The 14141-nt window shown below is 43.4% G+C and overlaps 1 protein-coding gene across 1 annotated transcript; it reads left to right on the top strand.

The window, feature by feature from the left end:
- Nucleotides 1-1442: 1442 nt before the first annotated feature.
- Nucleotides 1443-3060, top strand: TIGD4 (tigger transposable element derived 4). The gene has a single exon (XM_063135706.1). The coding sequence runs from the start codon at nt 1443-1445 to the stop codon at nt 2979-2981; it is 1539 nt and encodes a 512-aa protein (XP_062991776.1). The 3' UTR covers nt 2982-3060.
- Nucleotides 3061-14141: the final 11081 nt, after the last annotated feature.

The raw sequence follows: 14141 nt of genomic DNA, 5'->3' as shown, positions 1-14141 counted from the left end.
AAGCTGCCTTAAAATCACAGAGAGAGTTAATATTACGAATCTCCTTCAGCAGGCCGTTCCATAATCCAGGGGTGACAGAAGAAAAGGTCCTCTGGGAGACTGATGTCTGCCAAGTTTTGGCTGACTGAAGTAAATTCTCCCCAGAGGACCTGAGTGTGCGGGGTGGACTGTATGGGAGAAGGCGATCCCGCAGGTAACCTGGACCCAAACCATTTAGGGCTAAAGCCTCAAACACGTCATTAGCACAGGTGGTCCTGGGTGCTAGTGGCATGGACAGTCCTGTTGGGTGCTAGTGGGTGTCTCAGGTAAAGTTGAGTTGACACAGTCACAGGGGGCACACCAGCCGCGGACTTTGGGATTGCAGCGAGATAGCCAGAAAAACTGTGACAAATCCTGTCAGTGATATTCCTGAATAACTGAGTGGGGGACCTGCAATCACCTCGGGATCAGCTGTGCGTCATGCGGCCTGGTAGGGATGACTTTGATATTATCCTGGAATAAACAGCTGACGTAGACAAGGCCCTGGTGTCCTCCAGATCTTTTGAACTACAACTCCCATCATCTCTAACCATTGGTCAGGCTGGCTCAGGATAGTGAGAGTTTTAGTCCCAAATATCTGGTGGGATACAGGTTCCCCACTCCCCCCCCATTTTTACCCTAGAATAGGTGCAGGGCCCCCAATTCAGATCTTTAAATCCCCCTATCCTACCTCTCACGCTATGGTCCTAATCTGTATTAGGTTCCCTGTTCCTAACAAAACCATAGCTGCTACAAGGATTTAAACTATTGTTGGTTTTGGTCTGTTTTCTGCTCATGGAATCCAATCCAAAACAGATATTATTTAATAGTATCTAGCAGCTATGTCTCTAGTACCGCTTGGGGAAAATTAGGTGAACACTCATCTAAGACTCTCTGTTGACATCAGAGGAAATGTTAAAATGTACTCCAGTTCAGGATCTTTATGTTCTGCCAGCTAAAGAAGATTTAGGAGTGATCCTATTCTTGTCCAGCAAGATAGAATCACATGGTTAGACAGAACAGCCCTAGTGTAGAGTGCCGAAGATACATTTTAAAAGAGAACGAGTGAAACAAATCGAAGTATCGCTCAGCAGAACTCCAAAAATAAAACACCACTACTGAAGAGATTTTCATACAGGAGCATTCCTAAATTGTTTTAAAAGAGGTAATTAATTAGACCACATGCACAAGACTAAACTGAGTTTCTTATTAGGCAATGATGCTCGAAGAGATTATTTCTGTGTGCTTATGACATGCAAAAATATATTCATGACATTGCCAGTCCAGCACTGTGACATTTATTTATTTTAGCATGACATCAGGATACTGATTTGCAAGCCAATCTAATTAAAGCAGTTGATGATAGCAAAGTGACAGAACAAATCTATATGCATTTGAGCTTCCAAGGGAGTTCTGTGTACACCATGGCGGAGTCTTCAGATGTTCCCTCACCTTTACCTGTACTAAAAAAGAAGAAAAGTATATCAATCAAGGACAAAATTGCCATAATAGCTGCAATAGAAACTGGTAAGAAGAAGACAGATATTGCAGAAAAATATGGCATAAAGAAAAATTCCCTGTCTACCATTATGAAGAACAAAGGAAAAGTTTTAGAAGCCTTTGACTCTTTGCCATTCAACCCTAAGAGAAAAAGGTTAAGGACTGCATTTTATAGCGATCTGGAAGAGGCCCTGGTGAAGTGGTACAAAACGGCTCAGTGCTCAAATATACCAGTAAATGGACCAATGCTGCGCTTCAAAGCTAATTGTTTTGCACAGAAACTTGGACATAATGACTTTAAATGCAGTAATGGCTGGCTAGATCGCTTTAAATCAAGGCATGGATTAGCATTCAGACCTCAGCCTCCTGTAGCTATGGCTGCTGCTACTACTGCTGCTACTACGGTGGATGCAGCAACTGCTTGGCATCAAAATATTCTGCCTTACTATTTAAGGGTTTATCAGCCAAACAATATATTTAATATGAAAGAGACAGGATTGTTTTATCAGATGTTACCTAGTCATACTTTTGCATTTAAAGGAGAAACCTGCTCCACGGGGGAATTAAATAAGGAAAGAATAACTCTAGTGGTTGGTACAAATATGGATGCCTCAGAAAAACTTCCTTTGCTTGTTATTGGAAAAAACAAGACCCCTCGCTGCTTTCAGGGTGTCATGTCACCGCCTGTAGAATACCAAGCAAATGCTATGTCATGGATGACTTCGGAGGTGTTTGAACAATGGGTGAGCAAACTTGACAAGAGGTTTCAAATGCAGGAGCGGCAAGTCGTTATTTTTGTGGGCCCTTTCCCTGACCACCCGGAGGTAAAGAATTTAAAGTCTGTGAAACTTGTATTCTTTCCTTCTTGCTCACTTTCTAGATTTACAGCTATGAAACAAGGGGTAATCAAGAGTCTGAAAATCAAATACCGGTACCTTCTTCTCAAGAGATTTGTAGACTGTATTGAAAGCGGTAAGGAGTTTACCTTGACTCTGCTTGATGCTCTTCATATGTTGCACCGCTGTTGGAGGGCTGTAGCTCCAGAGACTATTGTTAAAAGTTATAACGAAGCAGGGTTTAAATCACAAACTGGGGGAAAGGTTGATGCAGACACAGAAGCTGAAATTAATTTCGATTTGACTGCGTATGCAATGGCTGCAGGAGTTGAGTTTCCAAAAGGCTTCTCTTTGGAGGAATATGCAGTTTTGGATGATGATTTGATAACTTGTGAAATGCTTCCTAACCAAGAAGTATTATGGGCCCCAAAATATAGTACAAGTGAAATGTATGAGGAAGGTGAAGATAACTTTCCAAGATCTGAAAACCGTATGCCATCAAAGAACGAGGCCCTTGCTGCTTTGGATACTCTTCAAAGATTTCTCAGAAGCCAAGAATTGAATGCATCTCTTCATAACTCCCTAGCAGTTTTGGAGAACTTTATTCAGCATGCAGCATCTAAATAATACTCAAATGGGAAATGCTAATTGCTTAATTCATTTTTAAAATGGTAATGATGACCTTATCATAATTAGAGCTATATAATTTGTGATCTACAAAGCTAAACCCACCTCCCTAGCTGTCAATGGAGACACTCCAGGGTCTCAATAAACCTCCAGGTTTGCTGCCTGCATGGGACTATAAAACTAGGATGGTTGTACATGGCTGGTGGACTGTGTTTGCCTTGGTTGGTCACAAGCTGAGCAAGCCTAATATACTATATATGATGCAAAATTCCCTGGCTTGCATTGCAAAGATATACAGTCCCTGATCTAGAGCTCCATGTACACTCCAAAGTTACATTTAGGACTTAGGAGTTCAGAGCAGCATTTGAGGCTTACAAAAACGCCAGAAGGTAGGTTAGGCTGAGAGACAAAAAGATATTTTTGTAAACAATGATATACAACAATTAACTTGTTGAAGTTAATTTAAACTATCCAAAAATAATGCTTTTCCTTCCTGCAATTCTGTTTCTAATTACTATGCCTTTTGCTGAGTCTATAGGCATGCACAGCACATTTCATTAGGGTATGTATCCAGGGGATTTTTTTATTATTATTAAGACGAGCATTTATTGAATACTCAGTCATAAAGGACATTATTTTTATTCATTTATTTATTAAACACTGTAGACACAGATGCCCTACTCTGCATTCGGCTTGCCTGGCCGCAGGAGACACTTCTCAAGGCCCAGCATTGGTGGGGCTTTGTGGTGACACTTCGCCTTCAGGGGCGCCTCCTCCTGGCCTCTTTGAAGTGTGGCTCCTGGCAAAGAGGAGCGATTCCTTTTTGCTCCTGCTGCTGGGAGCAATGGTGCTGTCCCAGAGGCAGCAGTTCTTTGGCATGGCTGCAGGGCAGCCGGAGACTGTTCCTGCTGTGTCTGGATCCCCATCTGGATCCCTACTCAATGCCCCCCTCAATTCAGCACTGATTGTTTGAAACATTAGCGGGTGCCTGGGCACACCCAGCACACCCCTTGCACATACCTATGGCTGAGTCTGCTACCCTGATCCTTCTTTCAGTGCTTGGAATTTTGGTATAATTTTTTGACTGGTGACTCCCCACCACCACACCCACCTACCCACTTTACCTGTATACTTAATATGTTATAAATGTAACAGCTGCTGCAAGATGCATAGCAGCATGGTGCAACAGATTTCAAATGACAGTAAAATGTGACTCATGCTCCCAGTATAAAAGACCTTAGTGTTTTCTTCACTTATTTTGGGCAAAAATAAAGAAGCACTCACTTAGACAAGAAACTTATACACTTATGAAATTTAATTAATGCTAAAGAAGTTGTTTTCTTTCAAATTAAATCAACTATTCTTAAGAAATAACCTGAGTTGTATCCAGTGGTGAACCTCTGCCAGCAGAATGGACACTACTGGCTGAGTAAACTCATCCTCTCCCCTGCACCATGTCCTGTATGCCCCAAATCTGTTCCAGAAGGTTAATGGACCCTTCAGAACAGATTGGGAGATGGGGGTGAGCAGGGGAAGGGAAAGGATAATACCTATTGTGCAAGTGAAAGCCTGCTTGTGTGATGTTGGATTTAGCCCTATATATCCATACCCTTGAGTGTTTACAGCAAACCTGCCAATTAGGAAGAAAGCATAATCCAAATAAGGTATTTAAACAATCTCTTCTGAGATGTTCAGGTTAAAAACAACAACAAAAACTCTGAACTTGTAACTCTCAGGAAAACCATTCAACAGCCTCACCCCAATTTAAAAATCCTATTTTACAGTCCTTCTTCTTGCACAAAACCTAATTTGAATTAGCCTGCTGCTTACTTAAAAGGGCCTCACATAAACCTCATGTGTGTCCGCAAGATTCTGACTGTACTGTTCGTACTCTCCCAAACAGCACATGCTTGTGATCTCATGATACCATTTTTACAGTAATATTAAAAAAACGTTTCTCCTATTGCTACAAAAATGCTAAACAGATACTTCCTTAAATAAAAATAAATGTTATTCTGCTATTCTGTTTTGGTGCTTTTCTCTTCAAAAGGTTGCTAATTAAACTTATTTTACAGGCATTGAACCAAGCACCCCAAAATACACAAGCATTCACTCGGGTATCTGAGTATAGTTCATAATGTCAGTGATAGCTTAAAAAGGGAGGCGTAGGCCTCTTCCAGACCACTTGACAGATGGAGGTTTTTGGCCTTTCAGCAATTCCCCTGTCCAAACAGGGCAGCACTGCTCAGCCCACCAAGATGACGCTTCAATCTGGGCGATCCTTCTGCAACCCCCCACCCTTTCTTTATCAAGTTCTCACAGACAGCTTCTCTGCCAAGGCCGAGGTGAGCAGGTGGCTGCGGGGACTAGGGCCGCTCCTCATCCCTGCTCTGAGAAGGCTGACAGAGATCAACTCACACAGATTCTAACATTCCAGAGGCCGAACAGGCCCAAAGCCTCCCAGACTGCTTCTAAATTAATCTTAGCTAAAAACTACCAGACCCCACAGCAGTGCCTTAACTGTCTCTCATAATAAGTAAGCCACGGAAAATAGATCTTCACTATGTGCTCCAGCTTAACTTTAAAATTATTTCTCTTTAACTAAATGGCACTGGCTCCCTACTTGCCAATACACACACATTACAGTCGCCTTCCCCAATCTGGTGCCTTCCAGATATTTTGAACTTCAGTTCCCATAAGCCTCAGCCAACATGGCCAATGGTCAAGAATGTTGAGAGTTGTTGTCCACAAAGTTTTGGACTACAGATTAGGGAAGGCTGCGTACAGGAATTATTATTATTATTATTATTATTATTATTATTATTATTATTATTTCATTTCTGTACTTTCCCATAGCTGAAGCTCTCTGGGCAACTTACAATAATTCATTAAAAATATAGCAATATTACAAAAAATACAACATGATGGAAACAGTCTAAAAAAATGTACACACAAACATTAAAACAATGTAAACAGCTAAAAACTAAGTAAGCAATATTTCCTCTAATAGACCAGTTCAAAACAGCAGGCATAGATGACTCATCATAAATGCCTGGGAATAAAGGCAATCTTTACTTGGTGCTGAAAAAAATACAATGTTGGTGCCAGGTGGGCCTCAGTGGGGAGCGCATTCCATAGTCAGGCGGGGGGGGGGGTCACCACTGAGAACATCCTTTACCTTGTTGCCTCCCTTGGAGATGGCACTTGGAGGAAGGCCTTAGATGTTGATCACAGTGTTTGGGTATGTTCAGGTGGGGAGAGGCGTTCCAACAGTTATTGCAGTTAAAACCAGCACCTTGAATCAGGCTCGGAAACATACAGCTAGCCAATGCAAGCAGGCCAGAATTGATCTTAGATGTTCAGATCTTTTGGCACCAGTTATTAATTTGCCTGCTGCATTTTGCACAAACTCGTAGTTTCTGAACAGTCTTCAAGGACAGTCCCACATGGGGTTCTCATGTTTTCTCCAGGCACTCTATGTGCAGTATCACAACCAAATGTGCACTAAACAGTTCTAAAGCCAACAACTTGCCTTGAGATTTTGTTACGGAAAAACTGGAGCCCACACAGAGAAACTGGAGTCCACACCAAAGTTCTTGTCCAAACAGATAGCTTTATTCGCTAGCGAAACAGCAGCACGGGATGAGTCCACGGGCGGCTGCCCTGGGGACTGGGAGGAGGGGCTTTTTATACACGCCCCTCATGCAAAGGCAACACACACACTTTTACACAAAGGAATTGCGTGCGCATCTTGGCAGCATAGCACAACCGGTTCAAACCTGTTCGGTAGGAATGTCTGCCTCGGACTTCAGGCATGCGCAAAGAACACGGCCTTCATTAAGGTCATAACCGGAAATGACAGCCAGTTCCCTCACATTCCCCCCTTTGATACACTCTTAGCGAAGGCACAGAGTGCTATCATTATCCCAGATTGTCATCATTGACAGGGACTGGCCTGTAATCCTGCAAGGCCATTAGATGCACTGCAGTACGTTTATCTGCAATTTGCTCTATCATGTCCTTCAAACTTTGTATAATCATTGGCATAAGACAGGGTAACAGCAAGCATAACATAATTCTTATAACAACAATACTGATCATCTCTTTTAGCCCACCAAACTAATTGAACCATGAGCCTAAGCCCTGGCCTGAAGTGAGCTTGGCCATGGGCGATTAGGAGGTATGACGGTTTGATTTGGTCAATAGGACAAGATAGTTTGGTTCAGCGTGGTAATGGTCTGACACGGGGTTTCTCCGATCTTGGGAGCCCCGGAAGATATTCTTTGGATGCACCGCCTTCCAATTAGGGTGTTTGTCAGCATCCACTGACTATGGGGATTGGGGTCAGTGGTCTCATTATACGGCTGGCTGACATTGTATTCTTGGGCTTCCTAAGGCCATTGGTCTCCTAGGTTGGTTCCTCCACATACATAACAATTAGATACATTCAGAGTCGCAGCGACAGTTTCTGCAAAAGTGACAAAAAGGTTGCGCGCTATCTCTGGCACTTCAAAAGGCTGTTCGACTTCTTTCCAAAAGTCTTGGAAGAAGTGCTCTTGTATGGTGTGGCCTGTTTCTACAAACTGGGTGAGCTTCAGATAAATCTGCCCCAGGGGATCTGCTCCCCGTCCATGAATGTGGAGCCCGAGTTGGTTCCCAAAAGTGGTCACGAACTGTTGTGGGTTAAAAACGGTAAAATTCACTAAGTTGCACTGTTGTGCTTTGCAGTTACTGAGGACTGGCACTTTGGTTAAAGAGGCGTGGATTTTACTAAGGGGGGGGTGTTGTTGGATAAGTGGCCCACCATACACAGTTCTAATAAGGACAGCTGTTATCGCAATTGGCTTGTTTGGGGATGGTAGTCTGCATCGGGTCTGTGGAGGGGCATATATATTTGTCTTTGTGCATGTATGTCTTCTCCCAGCTGAGATCCCCACACTGATCTGGCCAGTGGGAGATCTTACAAGGGTCTATGATCACAGAAGCTGGAGAATTTGGGGTTCTAAGGGGTATTTTCTGCAATAGTGTACCTTGCTGGTTAGCATCTCTGACCTCTAGGTGCCATTTAACAGGATTTTCTCTGGGATCAAAACATGTGACTTTGTCATTCAGAGAACATGCTGAGAAAGAAACATTACGGAAAGTGCAAGACGTTTTGGTCTCAGTACACTGCAATTTACTCTGATATATAATAGTCTGTTTGATTTGGTTATGCAGTTTCACTGTTTGTATACAAGAGGAGCAGAGATCAAGTTTTGACTTCTGGGATGATATGCTCATGGTCAGCAGGAAGAGCAAAATAGGCAAAACATGCTTCGGGCGGTGTCCACCTCTTCTTTCCAGGTTGAGAGGGGATGCAGCGCCCCCAGTTATTTCGCTCCCTCGGTTGCCGGTCCCGAGGAGTCTTCTCCCGTCACGTCCAGCGGTGAGGGCTGTTTCCTCAGGGTGAGCTTTAGGCCCGCGGCTTTCGTGGCCTGCCATCTCTCGGGTGCGGCTAATTTTGCTCGGCTCCAATGAATCCAACTGGAATTCCCTTGGACCTTTAAAGCAGTAGGCGTAGTCAGTATAATGGTGTATGGCCCGTCCCACGTCTTCCCTAACAGGCTTTCTTTGTAACTCTGCATAGACCGTGATCTTCTTTTCTCTTCCCCATTCTAGTGCAGCGATTATGGTGTTCTGGATTCTTAAAAAAAAAAAGATAACAAGTCCATGTCTGCAGGGGCTTTTCTTTTGATGCATTTACAAATGAAGCCAGTAAAAACAATTCACTGAGCATTTATTGATCATGGTTCTCAAAAAGTCTTTCAGTCATTAAACACCTGATCTTTAAACAGGGAGGTCATGATGATTCTTGGCACATCAGGGGTAACAAATCCCATCTTTCTGGGTTCTTGAAAACTTTGAGTAGGATTCAATGAGGCAAGCCTTGGGTCCACAAGGAGGTTTGATCTCATATCTGGATTGGCAGGCAGGGTTCAGGTGTCAGCTTCTTCTACTGTACTCCACTGGTTCTTCTGTCGTTGGAAGGAAGGAACCCACCACCACCTTCACCAAAAAGCTGTATCCTGATAAGAGTAGTCAAACCTGCAAAAAGAGGGGAAGTGCGGAAAAAATGATGATAATTATGCCTTATTTGCAACTACAAGCAATGGGGAACTAATTGGCATTGTGTAAATTAAGTCACAAGCCGCTCTGTTCCTCTGAATTTGCATCACGCACCTCTCTGCTATGACAACCTTCTGATACCTGGTACGAACTGTGATGTTTCCTCAATGCTGCCACATTTATGTGCATAGTGGGATAATCCTGTTGATTCGGATCCTCAGCAGTGCATCCACACAAAGCATTTGCGGGGAAATAAGTGAATTTGATATCAGAAAGCCACACACACAATATCTATCTATCTATCTATCTATCTATCTATCTATCTATCTATCTATCTATTCTCATTCTTTTCCCTAATGGAAGTTCAGTTTTAAAAGGGATGCACAAGATTGGGTAAAGACTGCTTGCTTTCAAATCAAACAAGCAAAGTTTGATTAAGTTAAGATATGGGCATATGTAATCCAACACAAGCTCTCCCTTTTTCTCCCTAGAAGAGAACCTATCTTTTGTGACTTTTGAGTTGGCCTAAGAAAGGCATTGTGTTCATACGGATTGTGTTCATACAGAAACTCTGAATGCCATTATCCAGGGGGCTATCTAGACGCGCTCAAAGCCCTGCAATGGCTGTGAATCTGCACTGTGTCAGTTATATGACACAGCCGCAGATTCGCAGCCATCACGGGCCTTTTCCACGAAGCTGTGCAGTAAGAAAATCAGGGACTTACCCCAACTTTTTCAGTGGGAGCAAGGTCACCTCGGTTCTTTCGCCATCTGACCTCGCTCCGTGGTCCGTTTGGGAGGCGGGGTTCTGGAGGATGGCGTCCGGCGATTGATTGCCGGAAGCTAGGAAGAGGGTGGTGTGGTGGTGGCTCCAGTACCCGGATGACTGCCGGAAACCCCGTGCTCCCTCCTTGGCATAGGGATTACCTGATGCCACCGAGCAGCAGTGAAACCACAGGGTTTAGGGGGAATGCGGCGCCAATGCGGCATCCATGTTGTGCCGTGAAGACAGCCCCTAAGAGAGTGCAACTCGCCTCTAAAACATCTCCCTCAACACCTGGGATGTTTTCTCCCTTGTCTGACAGGATAAGATCCCATTCATACCTCTTATCTCAGCTTGCTGGGTCCTTGGGAAGTGTTAATGGTCATGTGTACACAAGGATTTTCAAGCATCCCAAGAAAATGTTACTCTTCACCAGATTGTCTGGGTCTCCCGCACCTTTCCCTCCCCACCCCACTTCTTGACTCTCCAGAGATAAAAAGAGCACGTTTTCTGATCTTTTCTCACCTTCGGCTGTGATGGTTCTCTGCGCTCTTCCACTTGCCTGTAAGTTGCTTTGATACATGGGCTGTTCATACATTTTTGGATCCTTGTTAAGACAGCACCAGCTAATCAAGTTTTAATGTGTGTGTGTGTGTGTGTGTGTGTGTGTGTGTGTATTCTATGCAGTTTCTCATTTCTGCCTCTCTTTGTCTAAGTCCTTTAATAAATATTGTTTATAACTGAAGCCGTGGAGTTGATTAACTACATTTGTATTGCCGCTAGGCTGGTCTTACACACTTGGGCTACTTCACACACGCTAGGAGGGATTTCGTGGCATTGAAAGGAAGCCTGTAAAACAAAAGGTCTGTCCTTTTGCACAAGTGCATATCATAAGTCTGAATTACCCATATGTTCAGACTAAGACATTAAAAAGTGGGTGGTGGCAATAATATCCAGCAGTAAGTAACATGCAAGGTGGCTCTCTTCTGGTTCTCTATGAGAGATAGGTGAGAGTGCTGGCGTGCATTGTCACAACACATTACTAACTTCTGCATGGTATGTATAACCTAGTGAATCATATGGACTATATTAACAGCAGGATTTGAGTTCAATCATAAACCCTATTCAGGTGTTCTGAACCTGAACAGGGCAAATGCGAGAGGAGAAGGAGCATTCCAGCCCTGCTCCTGTCCCTCACTGCATTTGTCATCCTTAACATGTGGAAGGCAACTGTCTGAAGAGGAAAGCCTCCTCTACAGGGCCGGATTAAGAAATGCTGAAGCTCTAAGCCATGTCAAGATTCAGAGGCCCCATACCATAAAAATAAAGAGGAAAAAGTGTATTGCATTATAATAAAAAGGGTAATGAAAGGGTACCATCTAGCATTAGGGGGTGCTTGTAGTTAAACAGTGTTAGATCGCCTGCTCTGAAGATGTGTGTAAAAGCACTAATAGAGTAAGTTGATTTGAACTTCTTTTAAACTGACTCTAGTCTGCACTTCTGTTGCTGCGCTTTCTCTGTAGAAGGCAACTCTGCTGTAAGTCACTGTAAGACTTTCCAACATATTTAAGCAAAAGTGATTTCAATTCTAATACATCTTAGTTATCTCCAACATATTTAGAGGCCCCTTCATAATATGAGGCCTTAAGCCCTGGCTGTGTTCCTAAAGCTGCCACAGCTCCTCCATCTGTGGAGGCTCTCCACATGAGCCAGAACGCTGATAAATCCACATGCTGGCTTGCGTGGATGGCTTCCATGGATTCAGAAGGTTTCCCTCTTCACACTGATGAGGAAGAGGGGCAGGGCAGGGCTGGGGGCTCGGCTAGGCTGGAGCACTCCTTCTCCTCATGTGTTTGGCCTATTCGGCGTCAGAGCACCTGAATAGAGCTTATATAGAATTGTTTTTAAGGGTTTCAGAGAAAGAAGGGGGAGAATGGAAGTTATTTGGAGAGGAAGAAAAAGTAAAATTGCATTAGAATGATGCAACTACTTCATTGCTTCTTTTACATGCTTGTGTACCTCATTGTTATTGGATATGTGTGCGAGAAAAACACACCAGTTTACTTCTCTAGGTCTGTTTTTTCTGTGAAAAACATTAGGCAAATGTCAAGCAAGCTATTTTGCCATAGAATAAATGGATTTAGGTAGTTCCCAATTTTTCAGGCCTTCAGTAAAGCCTGCTCTTGTCAGGTCAGATTTGGGGGGGTTCATTGTGTTCGGAGGAACCTAGGACAGGTGGAAAGGGCAGGAAAACGGGCCCGAGGGAATGACAGGAGACAAACTGTTCAGATACAGTGAGAGATCCTAAAGACACAGTCAGTTAACTTTCCTCTACCATTTATTTATTTATTTATTATATTTTTATACAGCCTCGTAGCCAAAGCTCTCTGGGTGGTTATCAGGGCCAGCCCTACCATTAGGCAGATTGAAGGCATCGCCTCAGGTGGCAGTTGCTGGGTGGCAGCAGCAAGGTGCTGTGGCCGCGTTGGCCATTTGAAGTGGGATTGCAGAGTCAAATTGCAATCGGAGCCTCCTGAAACCCATAGAGAGCAAAGGGATCAGTGTTGGAAGGGAAAGCCGAGGAAGCCAGAGGAAGCGCAGCTTGTAACAGCTGGAGTGAGGAGAGAGGATTCTCGAGAGACGAGCGGTGAGAGGAATCATTGGCTCATTGATTCTGCCTGCAGCAGTTCGATATGCAACCAACAGAAGTATTTCCAGAATTCCCATGAGCCTTCGCTGAGGAATGTTGCATTGGCAGACAGGAGCACAGTCTGAGTGTGCACTGAAGGAGAATGTTATCTACCTTTTTTGGATCAAAGTTTTGAATCTATGCTTTTTGTTCCAAGTTTAAGTTATTCACTTCTAGGTGTGTCAACTTTAACAGAAAAAGGTTATTTAGTCCGTTTTGAAGGAAGAACGTGTTTTGTTGAAAAAGATGGAAAATTGCGTGGGACTGGCCATATGGAAAATGGTTTGTTTTTCATGGATGATAAAATGGAAGAAGGAGAATCCAGGACTGTTCCATCAGGTTGTATGATTAACAATTTACCTCCCCATGAGAACTGTATACATCTTTTTCACAGGCGTCTGGGTCATGCAAACTTTAAATCCTTAACTAAGACATTGAATGTCACAGAGGGTGTGAAAGTTCAGAGTTGTATCAAGTACCTGGACTGTGCAGTTTGCAAACTTTCCAAGTCACGTGTGGCAAACATTCCACATGTGAGAGAATGGAGAGAAAAAGAAAGTCTAGGGCTTATTCATATGGACTTAACCGGGCCGTTTCCAGAGAGCATTGGAAAGGCAAAATACGCATTGGTTCTCCTGGATGACTAAACCAGATATTCCTGGGTTTATATGTTGAAATCAAAAAGTGAATGTTTGAATGCTGTGAAGTCCTGGGTATCTTGGGTAGAACGTTTTTTCCAGAAACAGGTGCAGAAATTTCAGACAGATTGTGGAGGAGAATTTCAAAGTTTAGACTTTAAGCGTTACTGTACTAAGACAGGGATTACGCATAAGTTAATCGATCCCAAGAGTCTGTGGCAAAACGGCTCTATTGAACGCAGAATTGGCATGATCAAAAGTATAAAAGAATGCTTGATGCAAGATTCTAAAGCCAAGAAACAGCTGTGGGGAGAAGCGTTTGCTACAGCAAACTATTTGTGTAATCGGACCTGGTCAAGTGCCATTAATAACACCCCATATTCTCTGTTGTATGGGAGAAGCCTGAATTTAAAACGTTTAAGAACTTGGGGAAGTTATGCCATTGTAAATATTCCTTTGTCCCAGAGAAGGCAAGGAGGACCGAAAGGTGTCAGGTTACGCTTTGTCAGTTACCAAAATGGCAGTTGGCGCTTTCTACTGCAAAATGGAAAAATTATGGTTTCTAAATCGTCTCAGTTTAAGGAGCAGAACTGGGCAGGGATTCATAGTAACCCGGATGTTCTCATTGAGTTAAGTGGCAGGCCAGCAGAAACTCCGGCAACTCAGGAGTTAAGTGAAGAGATTCTTGAGCCGAAAAACGAAACAGTTCAGGAGGAAGTGTTTGTTCCATGCCGCTCACAGCAGGTGAACAAAGGAATTCCACCTGAAAGGTTTGCTTCAAAGGTTTTCCATGTAGGATACAAGCCTCAGTCAGATCTCCAGACGTTAAGTCCCTTAGAGAAACAAAAGTGGAAATTAGCAATGGAGAATGAAATGCAAAGTCTTAAGGAAAATAATTTGGAAAAGGAAAACAGATTTGCCTGAAGGACAAAAGGCTGTATCTTGTCGCTGGGTTTTCAAAAGGA

Source organism: Elgaria multicarinata, chromosome 10 (genome assembly GCF_023053635.1).
Source record: "Elgaria multicarinata webbii isolate HBS135686 ecotype San Diego chromosome 10, rElgMul1.1.pri, whole genome shotgun sequence".
In the NCBI taxonomy this organism is placed as follows: domain Eukaryota; kingdom Metazoa; phylum Chordata; class Lepidosauria; order Squamata; family Anguidae; genus Elgaria; species Elgaria multicarinata.
The sequence above is the reverse complement of the archived record's forward strand: the minus strand, read 5'-3'. Positions and strand labels throughout refer to the sequence as shown.